At 41.1% G+C, this 21,933-nt stretch overlaps 1 protein-coding gene across 6 annotated transcripts in view; it reads left to right on the forward strand.

Annotated features, from left to right (window-relative positions):
- Positions 1–21,933, forward strand: part of SCHIP1 (schwannomin interacting protein 1) — a 1,199,879-nt gene that overhangs the window by 1,144,300 nt on the left and 33,646 nt on the right. For all 6 annotated transcript variants that reach the window (XM_006861779.1, XM_006861780.1, XM_006861781.1 and 3 more), the window contains one exon: positions 11,965–12,083. In XM_006861779.1, the coding sequence (XP_006861841.1) occupies positions 11,965–12,083 (119 nt within the window). The remainder of the gene's footprint in view (positions 1–11,964; positions 12,084–21,933) is intronic.

Genomic DNA, 21,933 nt, shown 5'->3' on the forward strand with positions numbered 1-21,933 from the left:
TGCAGGAGAAAGATGAGGATTTCTGCTCCTGTAAAGATTCACTCCCTCAGAAACCCTGTGCAGAGTCTCTATGAGTTGGAACCGACTCCAGACCCACCACCACCACCACAGGGACTTTGTACAAGAGCAATTTTATCTGCCTGCTTCATTCAGTATATATTGCCCCTGTAGCCTGACAAGGAAGCCATGGTGGCACAACAGTTAAGCACTGGGCAACTAATTAAAAGATTGGTAATTCCAACCCAGCTAGTGGCTCTATGGGCTGCTTTCAAAAAAGTTACCGTCTAGAAAACCCTGAGTCAGTTCTGCTCTACCACGTGGGGTTACTATGAGTCAAAGTAGACTTGCGGTACCTAATAGTCCTGGTGTGGCACTGTGGATTAATGTGCCAGACTGCAAAGCCATTTAAACTGCAGGGTCGGTGGTTCAACCTCCCCAGCTGCTCCTCAGAAACCCTATACAACAGGGTCACTGTGGGTTGGGACCAACTCAACAATGGCACTTAACAACAACAATATCAGTAACAACATGGGAATAATGAGCCTGAAAACACACTAAGCATGACAAGGAGTGCAACCTGTACTACATAAAACCATCCTCGTGGTGGAACGATTGTCAACAATTCCCTCCATCCTCTGGACTAGTATCCCAACATTTTAGATGAAAACCAATTCTCAAGTGTCAGGAGTCCCAGGGCCCCCAAATCCTTTCTCTTCTGGTGCCCACCTTGGAGTTTAGGCATCTTTGGTCAGCTCTCCCATCCTTAGTTAGTCAGCATCAACACTGACCAACAGTAGGACTGACACCCCAGTCCAGAGAAACTGGTTTAGGGTGCAAAGATAGCATTTCAGTAGACCTGTATTTGGTGACTCATCGTGACATGTCCGGAATGTGCAGCATAAGTTTCTGAAATGGAAAATGTCAGAAATACAAAATGAAAAGAAAGTGTCAGACTTAATATATAGTCAGTGATAAAATGGAAAGATGCAATGTTGTTTAACTTATGTCTTCATTAATAATTTAAAAGCCCTTCCCAGGGGGCAAAAAAAGATGCAAGACTTTGAAATAACATATATGGTGCAATGAATGTATTTGACATTCAAAACCATACTGTTTATTTTCTTATAGAACATTGCTGTCACATTTTGATATTTTGACTAGCGCATGGCTTTTCTCATCGAGGAAACATTTGGGCTGATAATTGTTTTAGAATGTGCTATCAGTTTTCTTCTTTGTTTTGAGGAAAATTGGTAAAATTGGCCTAATGAACAAGTAAGTTCCATCTTTGTGGTTCATAACAGTTAAGAGACTGCCTCTCAATGGTAGGAAAAAGCTAAGGAAAGACACATGAGTGACTCCCATTTTCCTAAAGAAAGAGTACATTTCCATAGGGAGCTCCAGAATCCCCTGTTACATTCCCTGGTGGATGCAGCTAATGGAGATGATGCCAGCGATCGCTAGGCAATAGATGGCACTGAAGCGAGAGGGTCATTAATTACTTCAAAACAGGCATCCTGGCAAGGCCTTGGCAGAGGCGAGGCAGCTACAAATGAAATCCACCTGGTTCCAGAGTCTGTTTGGACACTCCACATGGAACAGATCTGTGCCCAATTAGAGAAGCACCAACACTATGTTTCATCTAGCTACTTGATCTTTTCAGTTGTTTAAAGGCCTGCTTCTTAAGGGGTGGTCCCCAAACCAGCAGCTTCAGCAACACCTGGAAAGTTGTTTGAAATGCACATTCTCGGCCCCATCCCAGACCTTCTGGATCAGAAAATTAGTCTGTGCATTTATTTACAAGCCCTCCAGGTGATTTTCACGCATGATCAACTTTGAGAACTACTGGTTCAAAGCAACTTGTGATGAAGAGAGGTCCTCATTTTGTTTGCCTGTGACTGTCTGTGCAGTTATCCTTCAGGCGGTCTAGCGTCACAGCAAAACCCCTGGAATCTAAATTCTGTCTGCATGGTTGGATGATGCGGCCTGAAGTCTGCAGTATAACACCAATAAAGAAGATGGAAGAGCATTCAAGGCCAGTGAGGTTACTTAAGCTTAGCGAAGGAGGGCAGGCTTTCAATGAACTACTAGTGTCTTGTTACTCCTGGGCTTGTTAGGAATGATAGTGTCAGGCCTGCTCTGTGAATCAGAATCTGCCTCTGAACAAGGTCCCCAGGTAAGTCATATGCACACTGAAGTTTGAGAAGCACTGAACTAGATAAACAATTTAATAATGCAGATAACAAAGAGTATGCTGCAAGTGGTATCTGTAAAGGTTAGTAGTGAACTGAGTGCTGAGACAGCAGTATAAAACAAATACAAAAAAACCCAAAAACCCAAAAGCAACCTGTTGCCTTCAAGTTGACTCTGAATCATAGTGATCCCATGATGTGTTATAGAACAGAACTGCTTCATGGTGTTTTCATGGAAGGAGCTCTGGTAGGGTAGTAGTTACGAAATGGGTTGCAAACCACAAGGTCAGCAGTTCAAAATTACCAGCTGCTCCATACGGAGAAAGCTGCTCCCGTAAAAATTTACAGCCTCAGAAACCCTGTTCAGGGTCACTGTGGGTTAGAACCGACTCGAAGGCGCTTAACAACAACAACTCTTTACAGTGGAGTCCTGGTGTGGCACTGTGGGTTGATGTGCTAGGCTCCAAGGTCGGTTTGAACCGCAAGGTCAGCAGCGCAATCTCATCAGCCACTCCTTGGAAACACTACACAGGGTCGCTGTAAGTCAAAACTGACTCACCGGCACTTAGCAATAATAATCTTTACAGAAGCAATTCTTCAGGCTCTTCTCCCACATGGCCACTGGGTGAATTCAAACCCTTAACCTTTAGGCTAGCGGCTGATCACAAATGAAGGTTCCTCAAAACAAGTGTACATCCAGTAACACAGAAGTGTTTCAATTCCCATGGTGCACAGGTAAAAGTAAGAAATAAATGGAGCTGAGCGATGTTAACCCAGAAAAGAGATGGAAGACAGAAAATGTTGGGGAACGTTTTCCTTTCTCCCACTCCACTTTCCCACTTTGAATCCTGCCCAGGCCTAAATTATTTCTGCTTCAGAGCTTGGTGGTGGTAGTTCTATACCACCAAGTTGGTTCCAACTCATAGCGAGTTGTACGGGGTTTCCGAAGCTGTAAATCTTAACAGGAGCAGGAAGCCTCATCTTTCTCCCACAGAGCGACTGGTAGATTCAAACTGCTGGTCTTGGTGCCAGCTCACTCACAATCCACTGTGCTACCAGGGCTCCTTGCTCCAGCGCTTACATCTGCTTCTATTCCCATAGCACCACGGCACCATTCTCATCAAGTAGGTCCCCTGGTTCCCGGGCTAAGCTTTCTCAAAATACATTCATCCCTTGAAGTATTTAAGAAGCTGCTGGTCAGTGGGCCCTTGCAGCCCAACTTCTCACTTGTGTCAGTGTCATCACCACCTCAGGAGTTTGTAGTGTTCTGAGCACCAGATAGGAGTCTCACGGTGATGCACTGGACTGCCAACCAAAAGGTTGGAGGTTCGTGCTTACCCAGAGGCACCTCAGAAGAAAGGCCTGATGGTCTCCTTCCAAAAATCCTATGGCGCAGTTTTACTCTGCCACACATGAGGTTGCCATGAGTCGGAACCAGCTCAGAGATAACTGGTTTTACTGGAGCCCCACACAGCTTTAGGTTTAGGGGGTTATTTCCCAAAGTGTATTCCTGAGAATCTAATGGTCCCCAAGATACCTCCGCAGAAATACAAGGGTGCTTCAAAAAGTTCGTGGAAAGTTTCCTTTATATTTTCATTCCTTTTTCATGAAGGTTGTTTTGTTTTAAGTATTTACTGTGAATTGAGTGATAGTTTACGTGGGAGAACATCAGTTTTACACTCATCATTTCATTAGAATGATTAAAATCTCTGTTACATCATCATTTAATAGTATTTGCTTCTGTTCCCTCTGGAGTTTGTTTTGTTGTTGTTGTTGTTTTTGATGTACACAAAAATACTCAGGAATATATAATCATTTAAACAACCAAAGGGCACATTCTACAAGCCTGCCTCCTGGCTGCAAGCACACAGCCTTCATCTTTCCATGAGTCTAGAGTCCTCAGCTACTCTGTCTCTCCATGTTATTTCTGCCTCCATCTCTGGTGTCGCCACTTCTCTGGATAGGGTCCTGCATTCCACTTGTACTCTTCTCCCTTGATGGCCCTAGGGTCCTCTGTTTCTGGACTGTAAGATTAACTACTCCCCTCTTTTTATTACAAAATTTCTACCTTTACAGTTGTGACAGTCGCAATTAGTCATGATAAAAATTACTCACAATTGAATCTTAAAAATCTTATTCCCATCTCTTTTTATCAGACTTTCATGAGAGTTTTGAAGAGCCATCATTTATTTTATCAGTAAAATAAATTTTGGAAATGCAGAAAATGTCCACTCTTTCTCTTACAAACTTATGCATCAAGATTGACATGTTGAAGACTGAGTGGTTTCCTGTTTCCCAGACACCAAGATGTTGCTGACCAGAGATGGATGTAGACCCTGAAGAGGGGAGGCAGGAATGACATTAGTTGGTAGGGGCTGCATTCTGAAGTATGTATGGAAGGAATTTAGGGACACATTCGATTTGGAGATAGACAGTATCTTCCAAAGCAGAACATTTTGCTTTTGACTTCTTTTACCAAATACCCCTGTTTGTTCTTTCAAGTTTGGGGCATTGAAGTAGTAGAACAGTGTTGTTTTTGCTGTTGCTAAATGCTGTTGAGTCAGTTCTGACTCATAGCAACCCTGCATAGCGTTTCAGAAGAGTGGCTGATGAGTTTGAACCACCAACCTTTCAGTTCAAACCAACCTTGAGGTCAAGTGCTTGTCCTACGGCGTCACACTAGGGCTCCTAATACAACAGTGTTGTGGTTGTGTGCCCTCAAGCCAATTCTGATGCATAGTGACCCTGTATAGGGTTGCAGAGGAGCAGCTGGTGAGTTTGAACCGCAGTCCTTGTGGTTTAAACCAACCTTGAGGTCCAGAGCTTATCCTATGGTGGCACACTAGGTCTCCTAGTAGGACAGTAACACATGGGAAGTGATGAATGCTGGCCTTTGGGGATCCTAATGTGTGCAGCAGTGTATGATCTAAGATCATGGCGCACATTTGAGCCTTATCTGCCCAGGCACAGGGAGTGATAGTGGGGAATTCAGCAACAGGCAAGACAATAACTGCCAGAGGCTAGGTAATATACAGTTTTTAAGCACATTTTTACTCTCATCTTGGTCTAAATAGCTTTTTTGTCTCCTAGTGATGAGCCAGTATTCCTCAGTTGCCCTTTTGCTTTTTGCTAGCAATATCAATTTTAGATGTTTCATTTTTGTTTTATGTGCGTATTTCCCAAGGCTGTGTTAGAAATCGACGTGGCTCTAGCTGCCGTAAGTGTAGCCAAATTGTGTAGCTTTGAACCAGCCTTTCCTTTTACCTCTACACCTTAGCTATTCCTCACCATGGAGCATCTTTGGTGGTGAGAGGTCATAATTGGCTTGCATGTATATATTCCTTAGAGAACAAAAGGCTCTTGAAACCACACACACTTTACTCAGAAAGCAGAAAGGAAATTAGTTTCCAATTGTTGAGCTTTAAGAGAAAAATCTGTGTTTTGCTATTCAGTGGAATCATATTACTTTAAGTGATAGAATTGCATTTGTTCCAAAAGGAATGCTGAACAGTGGTGCCAAGTGGGTCTAATAAGATATTTGTATTGTAAACATTTGTGTTTATGATGAGGCTGGGACATGTATGCTTTCTCCTTTCCTAAACAAGCGTTTATCACATCCATTCCAGGAAAGAAGTAACTCTTTAAGAACAGAACTCTTTGCATCATGTTATATTCCCAACATGGTGTCCAGCATTCTTAGCCTGAACACCTGACTCTTCAGTGTGGCACAGTAGCATGGGAGAATAGAAAGATCTAGGACCAGGAAGCTTGCACTGAAATCCTACCTTTTCTACTTAACAGCTGGATAACCTTTCTCACCTTCAGTTTCCTCATCTTCAAAGCAGGAACTGTTAGCGGATTAACCATAATAGCCACCATTTATCTTACACTTGCTGTGGATCATTTATCTTTTTTAATCCTCCAACCTCAAGTGAACTCCTTTACCTCTGGACTGGGAAGCTTTCTAAACACAAAAGCCATCAATGGCAGGACAGAGGAAGCAAGTTATTAACTACATAACACTTAGATTTAAAACTCAAGAGGACTAACAACCTTAATATAAAATTTCAAAACCCTAATGCACTGGATTGCAAGGTTAGTTTGAACCGCAAGGTCAGTGGTTCAAGTTCACCAGCCAATCCTTGGAAACCCTATACAGGGTCTCTCTGAGTTGGAACAGGCTGAAGGGCACTTAGTGACAACAACATAGGAATTAAGGAGTCCTGGTGTGGCACTGTAGGATAAGCACGGATTGCAAGATCAGTTTGAACTATAATGTCGGAGGTTCAGACTCACCAGCTGCTCCTCGGAAACCATATACAGGATCACTGTGAATCAGAACAGACGCAGGGCATCTAATAACAACAATAAGAAGTCAGGAAATCTAGGAGTAAGTAATTCAGAGAAGAGAGACTACCACAGTTAAAAGTCGTATTTAAATATTTAACCTCATTGGTAATTAAAGAAATTAAAATAAAAAATACCACTTTGGCCTGTCAAATTGAAAATATATTTCTTAAGTGAAAATTGTGTTTGCTAGGCTATGCTGGAATCTGTAGCCATTTACATTGCTGGTGGGAATGCAAACTGGAACAGCTTTCCTCCACAGCAATGTGACAAAATGTGTCAGGAGCTTCAACAAATGTTCACACTCAGATGATCTGGTAATTCCACTTCCAGGAACTTATGCTGAGGAAATAATCAGACATGTGGACAAGAACTGTTGCAAAAATACTAATAACTTCCTTGTTATTTTTAATTGGATACAACCCAAATGGCTAACAATAGCAAGTAACTCCATAGGGTGGAATGATACTCAAGTAAAAAATGTTATATTTAAAAAAAAAAAAAAATACACCCACTCCTCACTTATCCACTATCTTTTTATCTGATGTTTCACATTTCCAGCAATAGTAAAATGTCTACCAACTGACTATTTTGCACATTAACAAGGTACTTCTGGCAGTAGCAAGCACAGAGCTGTATGGCAAAGGCAAGAGTCTCCCTGGCTGGGATGGCTAAGGCTATGTGTCTGTTTGGCAGAATCATAATTCTCACTGGTTTAGCAGTTGTGTAATGGTGCAATTTGGCAGTTATGTAATAATATAGTCATTCTCCACTTTGTGATCTGATGCGGCCGTCTTCCATCTTTGTATTGTGTGGATTATCACATAACAACCTGATCTTTGGAACCTAACCAGGTCGATAAGTAAGAAGTGAGTGCATTAAATAGTATGGGGGAAACTCTAGCAATAATCCGATTCCAACTTTCTGAAAAGGGGAAAAAATACATAAGATTAAAAAAATAATTGAAAAATATTAGCAATAGATTCTCTCTAGGTGGTGGAATTATAGTTGACGTTTACATTCTTCTTTTTACTTAATTTCCTTGATGGGAGAGAAGAGGGAGGAAAGGCGAGTGTGTTATAAGCAGTGTTCTGTAACTATTGATGAAATCTAAAGTAGGAGAAGAATGGTAATTAGTGGAAACAGAAATATTTTAAGGCCTCCCCCAAATATGTACGCCTCTAGTGTACCAAATTGGATTCCTGGTTTGGTGCCATAGGAGAAACACTGGACTGCTAACCTCAAAAGTCAGTAGTTCAAACCTACCAGCTGCTCCTCAGAAACCCTATACAGGGTTGCTATGAGTCGGAACCAACTTGATGGCAGATAATAACAGCATATCAAATTATCAGGGAAAATACCCATGGAATCAAATGTGTATTCGCATATTCACACCTAGAATAGGTGTTTTCTTTAAATAGATCACCTGCCAGGTTCCATTCTAATGCTGGACACAGCATGTTGTCGAACAATGGTCATTAGCACTCATCTTGTCATCTACTGATTGTATATTTGGATATTCACTTGCAATCAATAGTGATCCGACTGTTGAGGACATTGGGTGAGAAATTCCTTGTCTATCATACATTGAGAAGAGAGGGTGGTTCACTGACTACACAGAGTCTGCCTGGCAGATTTGAGGATTTTGAAATGAATTTGTTTTTAATAAAGATGTCAAGAAATGCAGTTCTGTTTGGGCTGGGCCATCACGAGTATAAGCCCTGCATATTTGAAAGGACGATTTGCTTTCATGAAGGTTCCTAGCAGTGTAAGTTGTAAATGGTTAGTAAAATTAAAATCATTCTTGCTTCCCTATCCAACCTTATGGTTACAGGACTTTCTCAGGGCTGCTAGCCCAGTAAACAGTAGGGACTCAGCTTCCCAGCTATGACTGAATAAAAGCATTATGTACCTTTGTGGGTTTATTACACACATACATAAATGATAGCCCCAACTATGACACTGTTCCTCTGGCATAGGGGGATATATTGTTAAGTGCCATCGAGTTGGTTCCAATTTACAGCATCCTGGATAGGGTTTCCAAGGAGCAGCTGGTGAGTTTAAACCACAGACCTTTCAGTTTACAGTCCAGTGCTTATAGCTTTATCCAAAGGCCACATTGGAGATATAGTTACAAAGGTGTGGCACTGCAGGATGATGCACTGGACTGCAAGGTCGGTTTGAACCACAAGGTCGGCGGTTCAATCAGCCACTCGTCAGAACCCTAGACAGAGTCGCTATTCAACGGCACTTAACAACAATAACAACAATAGATACAGATAACAGAGTTTTAAAAAAACAAAAACTTGCATTATCCAAGAATGTAGAAATATTAGTATAAAGGAGAATTGAAATGAGCTTTCCTTGGATTAAACCAAACCCAACCCACTGCCAGAGTCGAGTGTGATTCGCAGCAGCCCTGTAAGACAAAGTAGGATTGTTCCTAGGGTTTCCAGGGCTGAAATCTTTGTGGAAGCAGACTGCCTCATCTTGCTCTTGTGTAGTGGCTGGTGGGTTCGAACTGCCACCCTTTTGATTAGCAACACAATGTTTAACCTACTGCACCACCAAGGTTCCTTTTTCCTTGGACTATTGTTGTTGTTATTGTGTCAAGTGGGTGCCAAGTCACAGCGACCCTGTATATCTCCAAGATCTCCAAGGAGCAGCTGGTGAGTTTGAACTTATGGTTCAAACTGACCTTGTGGTCCAGTGTTTTACCCCACAGCACCACACCAGGATTCCTCCCTTGAACTAGAAGGTCTTCATATGTACTATTAGAGACTAGGAATGTGTCTTTTGAAGACCTTACTTTCTAGAAGGGATTCTGATGCAACCTGTTGGCGATGGCAATTGAATCTCACCATCAGCGCCATCAGATGTCCCATTCAGCTCTGTCCAGTATTGAGTGCACCATCCACCTGTGACTGTTGATTACTTCAAATGTAGCAAGTATGACTGTGAATTTTAACTCAGTTTAATGTTAATGTGAATAACTCCATGTGACAAGTAACTACCACATTGGACTGAGCATCTTAAACCATAGTACACTGTCATTAAGGAACCCTGATGATGCTGTGGTTAAGAACTCAGCTGCTAATCAAAAGGTTGGCAGTTTGAACCCACTAGCTGCTCCATGGGAGAAAGATGAGACAGTCTACTTCTGTAAAGATCACAGCCTTGGACGCCTTATAGGACAGCTCTACTCTGTCCTATAGTGTCGTTCTGAGTTGGAATCAACTTGATGGCAGTAGGTTTAACTATATCATCATTCACTTGGGATGAAGTTAAGTCATTTTATTTTTAACTGTCCCTTTCTACACATTGTACATCTCTTCATTCTGCCACTGGATGCTCAGAGTTTTTACGTATAATTTCTGATTAATGGTGGCAGCAAATGTGGCTCCAGCATCTCCTATAGGAGTCAAGGCATCTTCATGCCTTCAGTAACCATGCCCAACCAGGTGACATGGATTTTGCCATGTAACTTACTTTATCTCCTTTTGGGAACATAACCCATACTTCTCACAGTGTTCATCATTCTACACAAGAAAATATATAAACGCAGTGCCATCAAGTCAATTCCAACTCACAGCGACCCTATGGTACAGAGTAGAACTGTTCTTCAGGGTTTCCTAGACTATAAATCTTCATGGGAGTAGACAGCCTCATCTTCTTTCTGCAGAGTGGCTGGTAGGCTTGAACTGCTGACCTCACATTAGCAGCTCAGTGCTTAACCCACAGTGCCACTTGTTTGTTGCTGTTAGGTGCCATCAAGTCAGTACCGACCCATAGTAACCTTATGAACAATGAACATCAGAATGAAACACTGCCTGATCCTGGGCCAACCTCACTACTGTTGCCATGCTTGAGTCCATTGATGCTGCCACTTGGCCAGTCCATCTCGTTGGGGTCTTCCTCTTTTTCTCTGACCCTCCACCTTACCAAACATGGTATCCTTCTCCAGCGACTGGTCCCTCCTGACAATATGAGTCCGAAGTATGAGAGACGAAGTTTGGCCATCAGTGCCACTAAGCTTCCAAAAGTCCCATTCTCAACCTGGGATTTCTAACATGCTTTGTTTGTTTTTCTGTAGTGGTTTTATTTTTAACTAAGGAAATCCTTTCTAATCTTCTGGCCTGTTGTTTAAAGGGTTTAAAAGTTCAGCATGGTGAGTTTTTATGGGACTTTTATGGGAAGCAAAGTGTTGTAAACATACTCAAATTATCACAGTAGTGTAGTTTACCAAATCCCTTTCCTATGCAAAACAACCTGACTTCCCTTCAAAATATGAAACAGATGGGTCCAATTAGAATTCTTCAGCAATTCCAGACACTGTGTTCAATGTTTCTCAAATGCTAAACCTGCTATAGTCAGGATAACTCTCAAAGGAAATAGTGATCCCCAACAGGACTAGAAGCATGGTGGAGGCAGGGACTGTCTCTCTTGTCCTTGGCTCTGTTCCCATCATAATGTGGTACCTGACAACTCATAGAGGCTGGGGGCATATTGGTTGGATGAATTAATAACCTTGCAATAGAAAAAGTGGACTGAAGAGCTGATCTGGGGAAAGGCCACATACAAGATCAAAGTCATCAGATCCAGGAGAAAATGTTTGTCCTCAATGACTTTAGCAGGTTGGAAGAAGAAAGATCACAGACGTTCTTGAGTTGTACAATTAATTAATTTGACTGCTAACCAAAAGGTTGGAGACACCTAGGAAGAAAGAGTTGGCAATCTACTATAAAAAAAAAAAAATAAGCTATTAAAAAAACCATATCAAATACAGTTCTACTCTGATACACACATTCTACTCTGACTCCATGAGTTGTAATCATAATGACAGAATCTGGTTTTTATCCTGGTGAAACTCATGTAATGGCACAATCATAATTCCCTGGACTAGAAAGCATAAAGAGCTATGAATTAAAATTGCTTGCAGAGGTGAAACCAGTAGAACCTCAAAACCAAACCTGTCAAGTTGATTGCAACACTTGGCAACCCAACAGGACAAAGCAGAACTGCCGCACAGGGTTTCCAAGGCTGCCACATCCTTCTCTTACAGAGCATCTAGTGGGATTGAACCACTGACCTTTCAGTGAATGACTGAGCACTTAACGTCTGTGCCACCACAGGTCCTTAAAAGCCAGTGTAATTATGTTGTTATTAAGTACTGTCTAATTAGTTCTGACTCATAGCGACCATGTACAGGGTTTTCTGGGAGGAGGCCCTGGTAGGTTTGAACCACTGACTGGTAGTTATCAGTCCAGTGCTTATCCTACACCTCCATACTAATTCAAACGCTCTTGTGCTGTGACTTGTTTAGTTTTCATCTTATGTTACAATTCTAAGAAACTTAGTAGTTAAATTGCTTATGGTGGTGATGTATCTGCCTGCTTATCGGCATTCTGTTATTTTTCTGAAATTTTAGGCACAGAAAAATGAGAGAGAATCTATCAGACAGAAGTTGGCACTTGGAAGCTTCTTTGATGATGGCCCAGGAATTTATACCAGCTGCAGCAAAAGTGGGAAGCCAAGTCTTTCCTCTCGGTGAGTCAATGTTCTTTTGAGTTTATTTTCTGATATATATATTTCATGGGTTTTGTCATCTGACTATGTCTAATAGAATGTATCTTTTAAATCCTTGGGTGAGGTTTTAAAAAATAATAATGCTTTTATTTTTATTTGGATTTTAGAGGACTCCCTCTTTACTATTTTTTTTTTTTTTGGCCCATTTGCCCAGCCACTTGAGGTCACATTTCTATATTTCATTTTTCTTCTGGATAAATTACTGATTTTGCACTGTGATGAGGGAATTAAGCCACACTCCTAAACTAGCTGGCTGATGCTTAGAGACATGTGGCAGACCACCAGATTTCCCATTAAGCGGTCCCCAAGCATCCAACATCACCCTTCTGATACATTTTATTGCAATGAATACTGGTAACTGAGAAATCCAATTCCCGCTTTGATCATTCAATGTTTATTACTGTTCTTAACCTGTCTGCTAGGTAGCTTTCCTTTATCTTCATTTGTTTCAGGCTATCATTGACCATTTACATAATGATAATTCCCATGAAAAAAATATTTTTAAATAATAATTTACCTAGGAAGTATGGCAACAGATCAGAGTTTCTCAAGCTTTAACAGGCCTCTGAGTCACCAGGGAATTTGGTAGCAATACAGATGCTGATTCTGTGGTCCTGGGGTGAGGCTTGAGAATCTACATTTCTAGAAAGCTCTCAGCTGATACCTGTGCTACTGATCCATAGACCTCACCTTGAGTAGCAATATGATCTGCAAAATTATTACCAGTATTCCAAATAATCAAAGCATATAAAACATTGTTCTAATAAAGATGATAACCACAGAAGACACAACAGCTTTCCCTTGTGTCCTCTTCAAATGGCTTCTGTTGGATTGGTGGTGGTTGTGTGCTGTGGAGTCGGTTTTGACTCACAGCGACAGGGCTTCCGAAGCTGTCAGTCTTTACAAGAGCAGAGAGCCTCATCTTTCTCTCAAGAAGCAGCTGATAGATTTGAACTGCCAACCTTGCAGTCTACAGCCCAACTTGTAACCCACTATGGTACCAGGGCTTCTTTTCCTTTTGATTAAGGGTAAACATATCCACTTATTCATATGTTTAAATAGTAGGCTTTAATTTATTCATTTCTATCACATTAAACCAGGTGTTGAAAGCAAACGATAGCATTCCCGTATCATCCAGCCCACAGATAGCCATCTTGTCTCTCCTTTGTCCTAGGTATTTTAATATCTGCCTCAATCTAGTCTATCTGGCTTTTAATATGCCTTGTATTTCAATGGGATCCTTAGAAAACCAAACCAGTTGCCATGAAGACCACACTGATTCACAGTGACCCTAGATATGTCAGAGTAGAACTGGGCTCTATGGAGTTTTTAATGACTGATTCTTCAGAAGTAGATCATCAGGCCTTTTTTCCAAGGAGCTTCTGGATGGACTTGAATTACCTACCTTTCACTTAGCAGCAAGCACCTGAATTGTTTGCACTGCCAAAAGATCCCCTGATTTTTAGAGATGCATCTAAATCAGCAAAACTTAGAGAGTTCAAATATATGCATATTTTCAAGGCACTGCAGTTGGATTAGTACATTGGGACAGAAGTCTAGTTTGGTCATGCTTCCTCAGCTGGGTGCCAGCACAGTCTCCTAATATTCCCTTTTTGCTCCCACACATCATTCCAGAACTGGAATATTAGCCGTCCCTTTGCTGGAAAAGTACCTCTTTCCTCTCCAGTGGGTTGTGACCGGAAGAACTCTGGCCTGGGGACCTGGAGACCTGAGAATTAGACTTAACCTGCTTCTAATGTTGAGATCAACAGTTCACTAAGATTTTTACATCCCCACATTAGTAAAATGAGGGGATTCAATCATATGGTCTCTAAGATCTCTATTATTCTTTAAGATTCCCCCAAAGCACCAACTAAGTCATCTCCTAGAAATATCATTTCTCTGTTCAGTAATTTCATATCCATCTGTAAAAATGGGAGTTTTGTTTTGTTTTGTTCAATGTGTTCAATGTTTCTCAAATGGTAAACCTGCTATAATCAGGATAACTCTCAAAGGAAACAGTGGTCCCCAACAGGGCTAGAAGCATGGTAGAGGCAGGGACTGTGTCTCTCTTGTCCCTGGCTCTGTTCCCATCATAATGTGGTACCTGACAACTCATAGAGACTTAGGACACTACATGAGGGGGGCTTCAAAAAGTTCTTGGAAGAACGGAATTGAAATGTGGAGTCCTGGTGTGGCGCTGTGGGTTAATGCACTGGGCTGCAAGGTCATTTGAACTGCAACGTCAGTGGTTCAAGCTCACCAGCTGCTCCTTGGAAACCCTATACAGAGTCACTGTGGGTTGGAACCAACTCGACGACACTTACCAATAACAACATACACGTATGTAGCTTTGAAAGTCACATGAAATTAATAACTAACAAGCAATCCAAACCCACTGCTGTTGAGCCAGTTCTTACTCAGAGTGACCGTGTAAGACAGAATAGAACTGCCCATAGGGTTTCCAAGGCTAGAAAGCTTCACGGAAGCAGATGGACAAAGTGGCCAGTGGGTGCAAACAGCCAACCTTTTGGTTAGCAGCTGAGCCTGCTAACTTCTGCACCACTAGGGATCCTTCAATAAAAACGACAGGGCTTATAATAATAATAATGTTGCTGTTTCTGTTACGTGCCATCGACTCGGTTATGACTTACAGCAAGCTGTATAGGGTTTCCGAGGAGCAACTGATGGGTTTGAACCACTAACCTGGTGGCATTATCCTGTAGCATTACACCAGGACTCCATAATAATAACAGCACAAAAGAAAAACAGTCTCCTCTCCCACTATCTTTGCCCTTTGTTGCTCCAAAAGCAACAGCTTTTAACACCATGGTTGTTTCTTCTGGTATTTACCTACATTTGTTGTTGTTAAGTGCTGTCATGTGGGTTCGGATTCATAGCAACCCTATACAGTGTTTCCAAGGAGTGAGTTTGAATCACCAACCTTGTGGTTAGCAGTCGAGTGTTTATCTTACAGCGCCATATCAGGAGTCCATATGTATCTTTGCCTGCATCCATATCTCTAAATAAAGTACTCATTTTCATAGCTTTCCTTAAGTAACCGTCTGTGGACTACTATCGTAAATTAAAGTGTCGCTCTCTCTCATAAGCCTTCCATGTGCATAACTTTGTGTCCCCTCTCCCATTCTCCTTGCATAGTTATTTTACGATTTATGATCAAATAACTAGTTTTTACATTATTAAAATCTTCTATTAGTCACAAGTAAGCCATGTAATAAACTATAACTACTTGGAAATTTTCACTGTTTGTCCTGAAATTTAAATTCTCATGCTTCCTTTTGTGGGTCCATGATTTTGATTGCCATGTTATATTCCTGTTGTTGTTGTTAAGTGCAATCAAGTCAGTTCTGACTCATAGTGACCCTGTATAGAATTTCTGAGGAGTGGCTGTTGGGTTTAAACTTCTGACCTTGCAGTCAGCAGTCTAGTCCTTACCTTATATATAGCACCATACCAGGCCTCTGATATTGTATTATATATATTTCAATAAGTTTTTGTCTTTCTCTACCACTAAAATGTAAGCTCCAAGAGAATGGGTCTTTTTCTGTTTTGCTCACCATCATAATAACTATTTCTTAAAATGGTGCCTAATTGGTAAATATTTATGAGTGAATGAATGGTGAACTCTACTGTAGTTGAATTTATAACAAAGCTGCAACTATTTCATTGGGATGCACCAAGTGAATGTGTCTAAAATCTTTCCTCTGTTGCCACAGAGAAACCTCATCGTGAGGCAGTTTCAACCTGGTTGCCAATGTTTTAAGACTCTAGCCAGGGAAGGGCTGAAGGCTCTGCATGTAGAATGCCACTTAATCCCCCTGCTTTCAGTAAGGGACCTCTTTACCACCTCACTGTGCCCGAGTGCACCACAGTCCAGAGCTTCTCTGATTCAATCTTTCAAGACAATAAACTTCCTTATTCTGCCTGACCAAGAAAGGACAGGGAGAATAGAAGGTCTTAATGGTCCATTCAATTTGTTCAATCAATCTTTCTGTATTCAGTTCTACCTGCCCCTCAGATGTGCTGCCTCTACTACCCACCCCTGCAGGAACCATAGCCAATTAAGCTGTTGGGTACTGTTCAGTTGATTTTCACTTCCATAGAGTGGAACTGCCCCCATAAAGGCTGTAATCCTGCTGTGGTACTGTGGCATAAGCACATGACTGAACAGTCATTTGAATCGAAAGATCTGCGGTTCAAACACCAGCTGCTCCTTGAAAACCCTATATAGGGTCGCTATGAGTCAGAATTGACTTGATGGCATTTAACAACAGCAACAATCTCACTGTGAGCGCACACTGCCAGCAGTTTAAACCATCAACCGTTCAATTGGTAGTCAACTACTTAATTGTTGCACCACCAGGGCTAGGGGAAAATGCCTCCCAGCCATTCACATTTTAGGAAACCCTTGTGGTGCAAAGGTTAAGTGATCAACTACTGGTGAAAGGTTTGAAGCCACCAGTCAATCTGCAAGAGAAAGATGTGGCCGTCTGGTTCTGTAAAAATGTACAGCCTTACACTGCACGTGTCCCTCTCCTTCAGTGCTTCTCTACTTCTCAGAGTTCCCGAGGCCTCCCTGAAAATCTTGCAGCAGAGCAAACTTTGAAAATCACTGACTCATATACCCACTTAGGAGGCTCAGATATCCAAACACATGTATTTCACAGGCTCTCATAACAAGCTACACTTGTTGACTTGCCAAAAGAATGATTATTTATAGCCTGTACTTTCAGAGGTTTCTTCTCCACATTCTGGGATGAGGTCATCCTTGGTGAGAACACGATGACTTTTTGGATCTCTGTGATTATGGTTAATAATGAGACTAAATGTTTCTAAGAAATATCACTTCTAAATGTAAAGTCTGTGACTGTCATCCCCCCATCGGTAATGATGCAAAAGAAAGGCTTTTAGAGATGTTCAGTTGCCATTGTGTCACCCCTATTCCCTATCCCCATTTGAATCCCTGTTTTCCTAATGCATTACAATCGCTTCATTGAATTGGAAATACTGTACCCCTTGCTTACAAAAATATTTAAGGGATGCCAGAACTTTGAGGTCACTGACATAAGAAGAGTTCCAAACATACCAGAGCACTTGTGTTGAATTGTATTGAAGCATTAAATGGTTTTTGGGAACTGGAACCAGATAAATTGTATGTGAATCCCTCACTCAGAAGAATCCACCACTCAGTTGTAAAGGAGACTGAGGAGTCCTGGTGTGGCTCTGTGGGTTAATGCGCTGGACTGCAAAGTCAGTTTGAACAGCAAGGTCAGCGATTCAAGCTTACCAGCTGCTCCCTAGAAATCCTATACAGGGTCGCAACAACAACAGTAATGCCTGCAAAAGCCAGTATCTCTGTCAGGCAGACACTTGTCAGACAAGGAAAACTCAGATATTCTCCACTAAAATGAGCACTAGAAAGGTGGTGGTAAGACTGCACTTTGTCAAAGGTGGGAAACTTGTGAGGCCCAGAAAAGCAAAGCAGTCCTGTCAGACTTCAGGTCTCACAAGTTTCACTGTGGTGAATTCTGAGGTGTGGCGCTAAGTTTTAAGATGGGGCTTGCCCAAGGGAGTGGAGCCTGTGGGAGGATAAATAATGTTTGTATTTGTTTGTTTGTTTTTAACTGTGCATTTACCTGTAAAAATTAACATCATCTGCATAATGTGAGAAATCCTGGAGAGACTGGTGTGTCAGCTATACCTCTAAGTGTCCATCACCCCTGTCGAATCCTCTATCCAGTGTCATCTCCTCATGCACTTTTTTAAGAATGACAAGCTGTTAAGTGTAAGCTAGGCTTACATTAATCCCATAAAGACAATTCATGCCTAATACTGCAGGATAAAGAAAAAAACAAAGTTTGATATTACTTTATAACTCAACTAATTAAATTTTAAATCTGCAAATACAGAAAGTGTCATTTTTCTTTCAAATTTTGCTAATCCACATATAATTAACCTGTTCAGGCTGTGACTGTATGACCTTTATCTTTTTTTGTCCCCCTATGAAAAAAATTCTTTTAATTGAAAAGGTTCAAAAAGCTTGAAAGGAAATGACAAAATAAATGATCTATTCCTGAAATAAAGTTTCTAAGAAAGAGTAGGTTTAGTTATGTTCTTGAATAATAATATTCCTTTTCTCTTCTTACTAGTATAATGCTTTATCAAAGTAGTATCATTTTTCCATCTTCCAAATTAGTCTTGAAGCCAGTTAAGCATTATATTTCTGACTCTGGGTCTATATAACTTAGTGTTACTAAAGGAACGGAAACTGGTGTGGCTGCTATGGGAACACAGACAGACTAGCAATTAGTAGTAGAAACCTAGGATATTTTTCATTTCCTCAAGCATTATAATCTGACCTGACATTGTGTAGAAAATATTCTTTGTGTAACCAAAAATTACTCCAGTCATCACCTCTCTTCTAACCTCACCCCAAGATTGATTTTATTTACATACATATAGATATAAATACAACTCAATACATTCGTTTTCATAAAGTGTGCAATGAGATGGACTAGTCTAGAATATTCCATATGCCCTTTTCTCCAAGCTCCATGAATATGATAAAAACCAGAAATTCCCCAGAGAATTTTTGAGCAGCTGTTTTGAATAATGATTACTGTTTACTTACAGCAGCTATTCTAACATCCTCAAATCAAAAGTCATTTCTTTCTTGTCCTCATAGGAGGCGGCGGGTGCGTGTTATTGGTTTTGTCTCAGCCTCCTTTTATGTTTGGACTGGGGGAGAGGGGTCACCCTAGCCCAGGGGGTTGTACCAACTGGACAGATAACACTGAAACTAGAGGGATATTCGAGAAATAAGATTCACAGGAGCTTTGAATGTGAGGAGCTGAGAATTTGTATCTAAAATCTGGATTCACAGGTCAAACTGACATCATCTTGCCAGGAAAATGAATCTTCCTCTCATTTCTAAAAGTCATAACTTCTGCATATTTTCCTGGAAGAAGTAAGCAGACTGGTCACATCTGCCCAGCATGAGTGAGGGAAGAGGTTGCTTGTTTAAACATAATGAAATTTACTCCCTGTGGCATTTTTCTTTAAATAATAGGCATATACTAATTAATGGAGTCCTGGTGTGGCACTGTGGGTTAATGAGCCAGACTGCAAAGCCATTTGAACTGCAATGTCGGCGGTTCAAGATCACCAGCTGCTCCTTGGAAACCCTATACAGGGTCGCTATGAGTTGGAACCAACTCGACGGCACTTAACAACAACAACAAATATAGCACTGTAGGATAAGCACTGGACCACAAAGTCAGTTTGGACCAAAAGGTCAGTGGTTCAAGTTCACTGGCAGTTCTTCAGAAACCCTAAATAGGGTCACTATGGGTGAGAACCAATTTGACGGCACAACAATATTTATAATAAATAGGCACAACCTACGTATAACATGCAATATGTATTTGAAACTTCATATTAATCTTATCCATGTGCAGTAATAATTTGCTTAGAAATTATCATTTTATATAAGTAATCCAAAGGTACAGCTCATTGTAAATGGTAGCTTATGTATCCTTTTTTATACTATTTGAAAAGTTGCTGGGTAATCTACAAGATAGCCTATAATTTTTCTTATGCCCTCCCCCCAATAATTATTTCTAGTGTTCTAAAATATGCAGTTTCAAAAGAGAAGCAAGATTTGAAGTGCATCTTTTGAGGAGTAATAAGTTTAAAATGGTAAAAACAAATTTAATTATGTAAGCAATTCTTTTCTTTCACAAACCTGAAAGAAAAGCAAATTGGTATCTGTGAAATTTTCTTTGTCTAATAAATAGCCTCGCTTTACAATAATGCCAATGACCCCAGTTTAATTAGGTGCAATTAATTTTGTGCAAGCGGAATTTGACATCTTGCTAACGGCATAACCAGCTGTACCCTGTCTTATGATTTTTTTTTTTAAATCACCAATGAGAATTCAATTGCCTTAGCTATTGCAAAAGAGTAGGAGGCAGGGAGAAAAAGGCCACAGGGCTACATTTTATATTTAAAAATGGTTCCAGTGGACAGCTGAATGTTTAATTAAAAGAGCATCTAGGAATTATTTTTCATTGGCACATCATCTTTGACAAGCTATCATGACTTTATTACTGCAATTTCCACTCCCATGGACAGTGGTCCACATTTGTCTGCACGCATGCAGCTCCTGTGAAGACCAAGTTCCTCTGAAGCGGCAGAAACCTCATTCACTGCTACCAGAAAACACCTGCACCAGCTGCAGGTGAGCAAGATCCCTTATTTCAATCCTGTTATGAAATTTTCTTTGCCCCCCTACCTCGATTTTGTCATACAGATTGTCACAGGTATTTACAGCTCATGGAAGATATTTCTCATGAGGACAGAAACACTCATGTATTGTGCCATTTACAACTGAATACAGGGGAATGGGGGAAGGAATCAAATAGACATAATTTTTAATGCATTTTTAAAGTTAATAGAATATTTATACATGATTTAACAAAATCAAATAATATATGAGGAAGCTCCAAAAAGTTTATGAACACAGAATTAAAAGATAATGGAATTTGTCTATGAACTTTTCAAAGCCCCCTTCAGTGGGCAGCAGCATGAAAACTTCATCTCATTCACATTCCAGTCCCTTAATCTTCCGAGCCCCCAGCGTCTCTCACCAGAGCTAATCAGCTGTTGTTGTTGTTAGGTGCCATTGAGTTGGTACTGACTCATAGTGACCTTCTGCACAACAGAATGAAACACTGCCTGATCCTGGGCCAACCTCACTACTGTTGCCATGCTTGAGTCCATCAATGCTGCCACTTGGCCAGTCCATCTCATTGGGGGTCTTCCTCTTTTTCTCTGACCCTCCACCTTATCAAACATGATATCCTTGTCCAGTGACTGGTCCCTCCTGTTAATATGTCCTAGGTATGAGAGATGAAGTTTGGCCATCTTGGCCTCCAAGGAGCACTCTGGCTGCACTTCTAAAACAGATCTATTGGTCCTTTTGGCAGCCCATGTCACTTTCAATATTCTCCTCCAACACCAAAACCAAAAGCATCAATTCTTCTACGGTCTTCCTTATTCACTGTCCAACTTTCACATGCATAGGAGGTTATTGAAAATACCATGGCTTAGTTCAAGTGCACCTTAGTCCTCTAGCTGACATCTTTGCTCTTTAACACTTTAAAAAGATCTTGTGCATGAGATTTGCCTAAGGTTCATGTATTTGCCTACTGCAAGCTACCTTCAGATGCTGTGTCTACATATCTTCTTTCTGCGTAGTAGAGCAGTGTCTCTCTTGACTCACTTCTCTCTCCTTGCTGCGAGTTAATGCACTGGACCACAAGATTGGCAGTTCAAGCTCACTAGCCACTCTATAGAAACCCCCATACAGGGTTGCTGTGGGTCGGAACTGACTCGACAGCACTTAACAAGATAAAACGTGTAACACAAGCATGGTTGGGCCTTGAGTAATGGTGTCACTTGAGTTATGCCTTCTTATCTGTAAGATAAGCACTGGACTTATAACTTCAAAGTTGTAAGTTCAAACCCACCAGCTGCTCCTCAGAAACCCTACACAGTGTTGCTATGAGTCACAACCAATTTGATGGCACTTAACAACAACATAAGGCTGTGACTCAAGACACATCCCACGCTACTCCTGCCTTGTGAACATATGTATCAGTTCCAACTCATAATGTTCCCGAGGCTGTGAATCTTTATAGGAGTAGAAAGCCTGATCTTTCTCCCTCATTAACATATGTGTGGTGGTGGTGGTGGTGGTGGTGGTGTGTCGGGGAGTTGATTCTGACTC

This window comes from Chrysochloris asiatica, unplaced genomic scaffold (genome assembly GCF_000296735.1).
Source record: "Chrysochloris asiatica unplaced genomic scaffold, ChrAsi1.0 scaffold00043, whole genome shotgun sequence".
Classification (NCBI taxonomy): Eukaryota; Metazoa; Chordata; class Mammalia; order Afrosoricida; family Chrysochloridae; genus Chrysochloris; species Chrysochloris asiatica.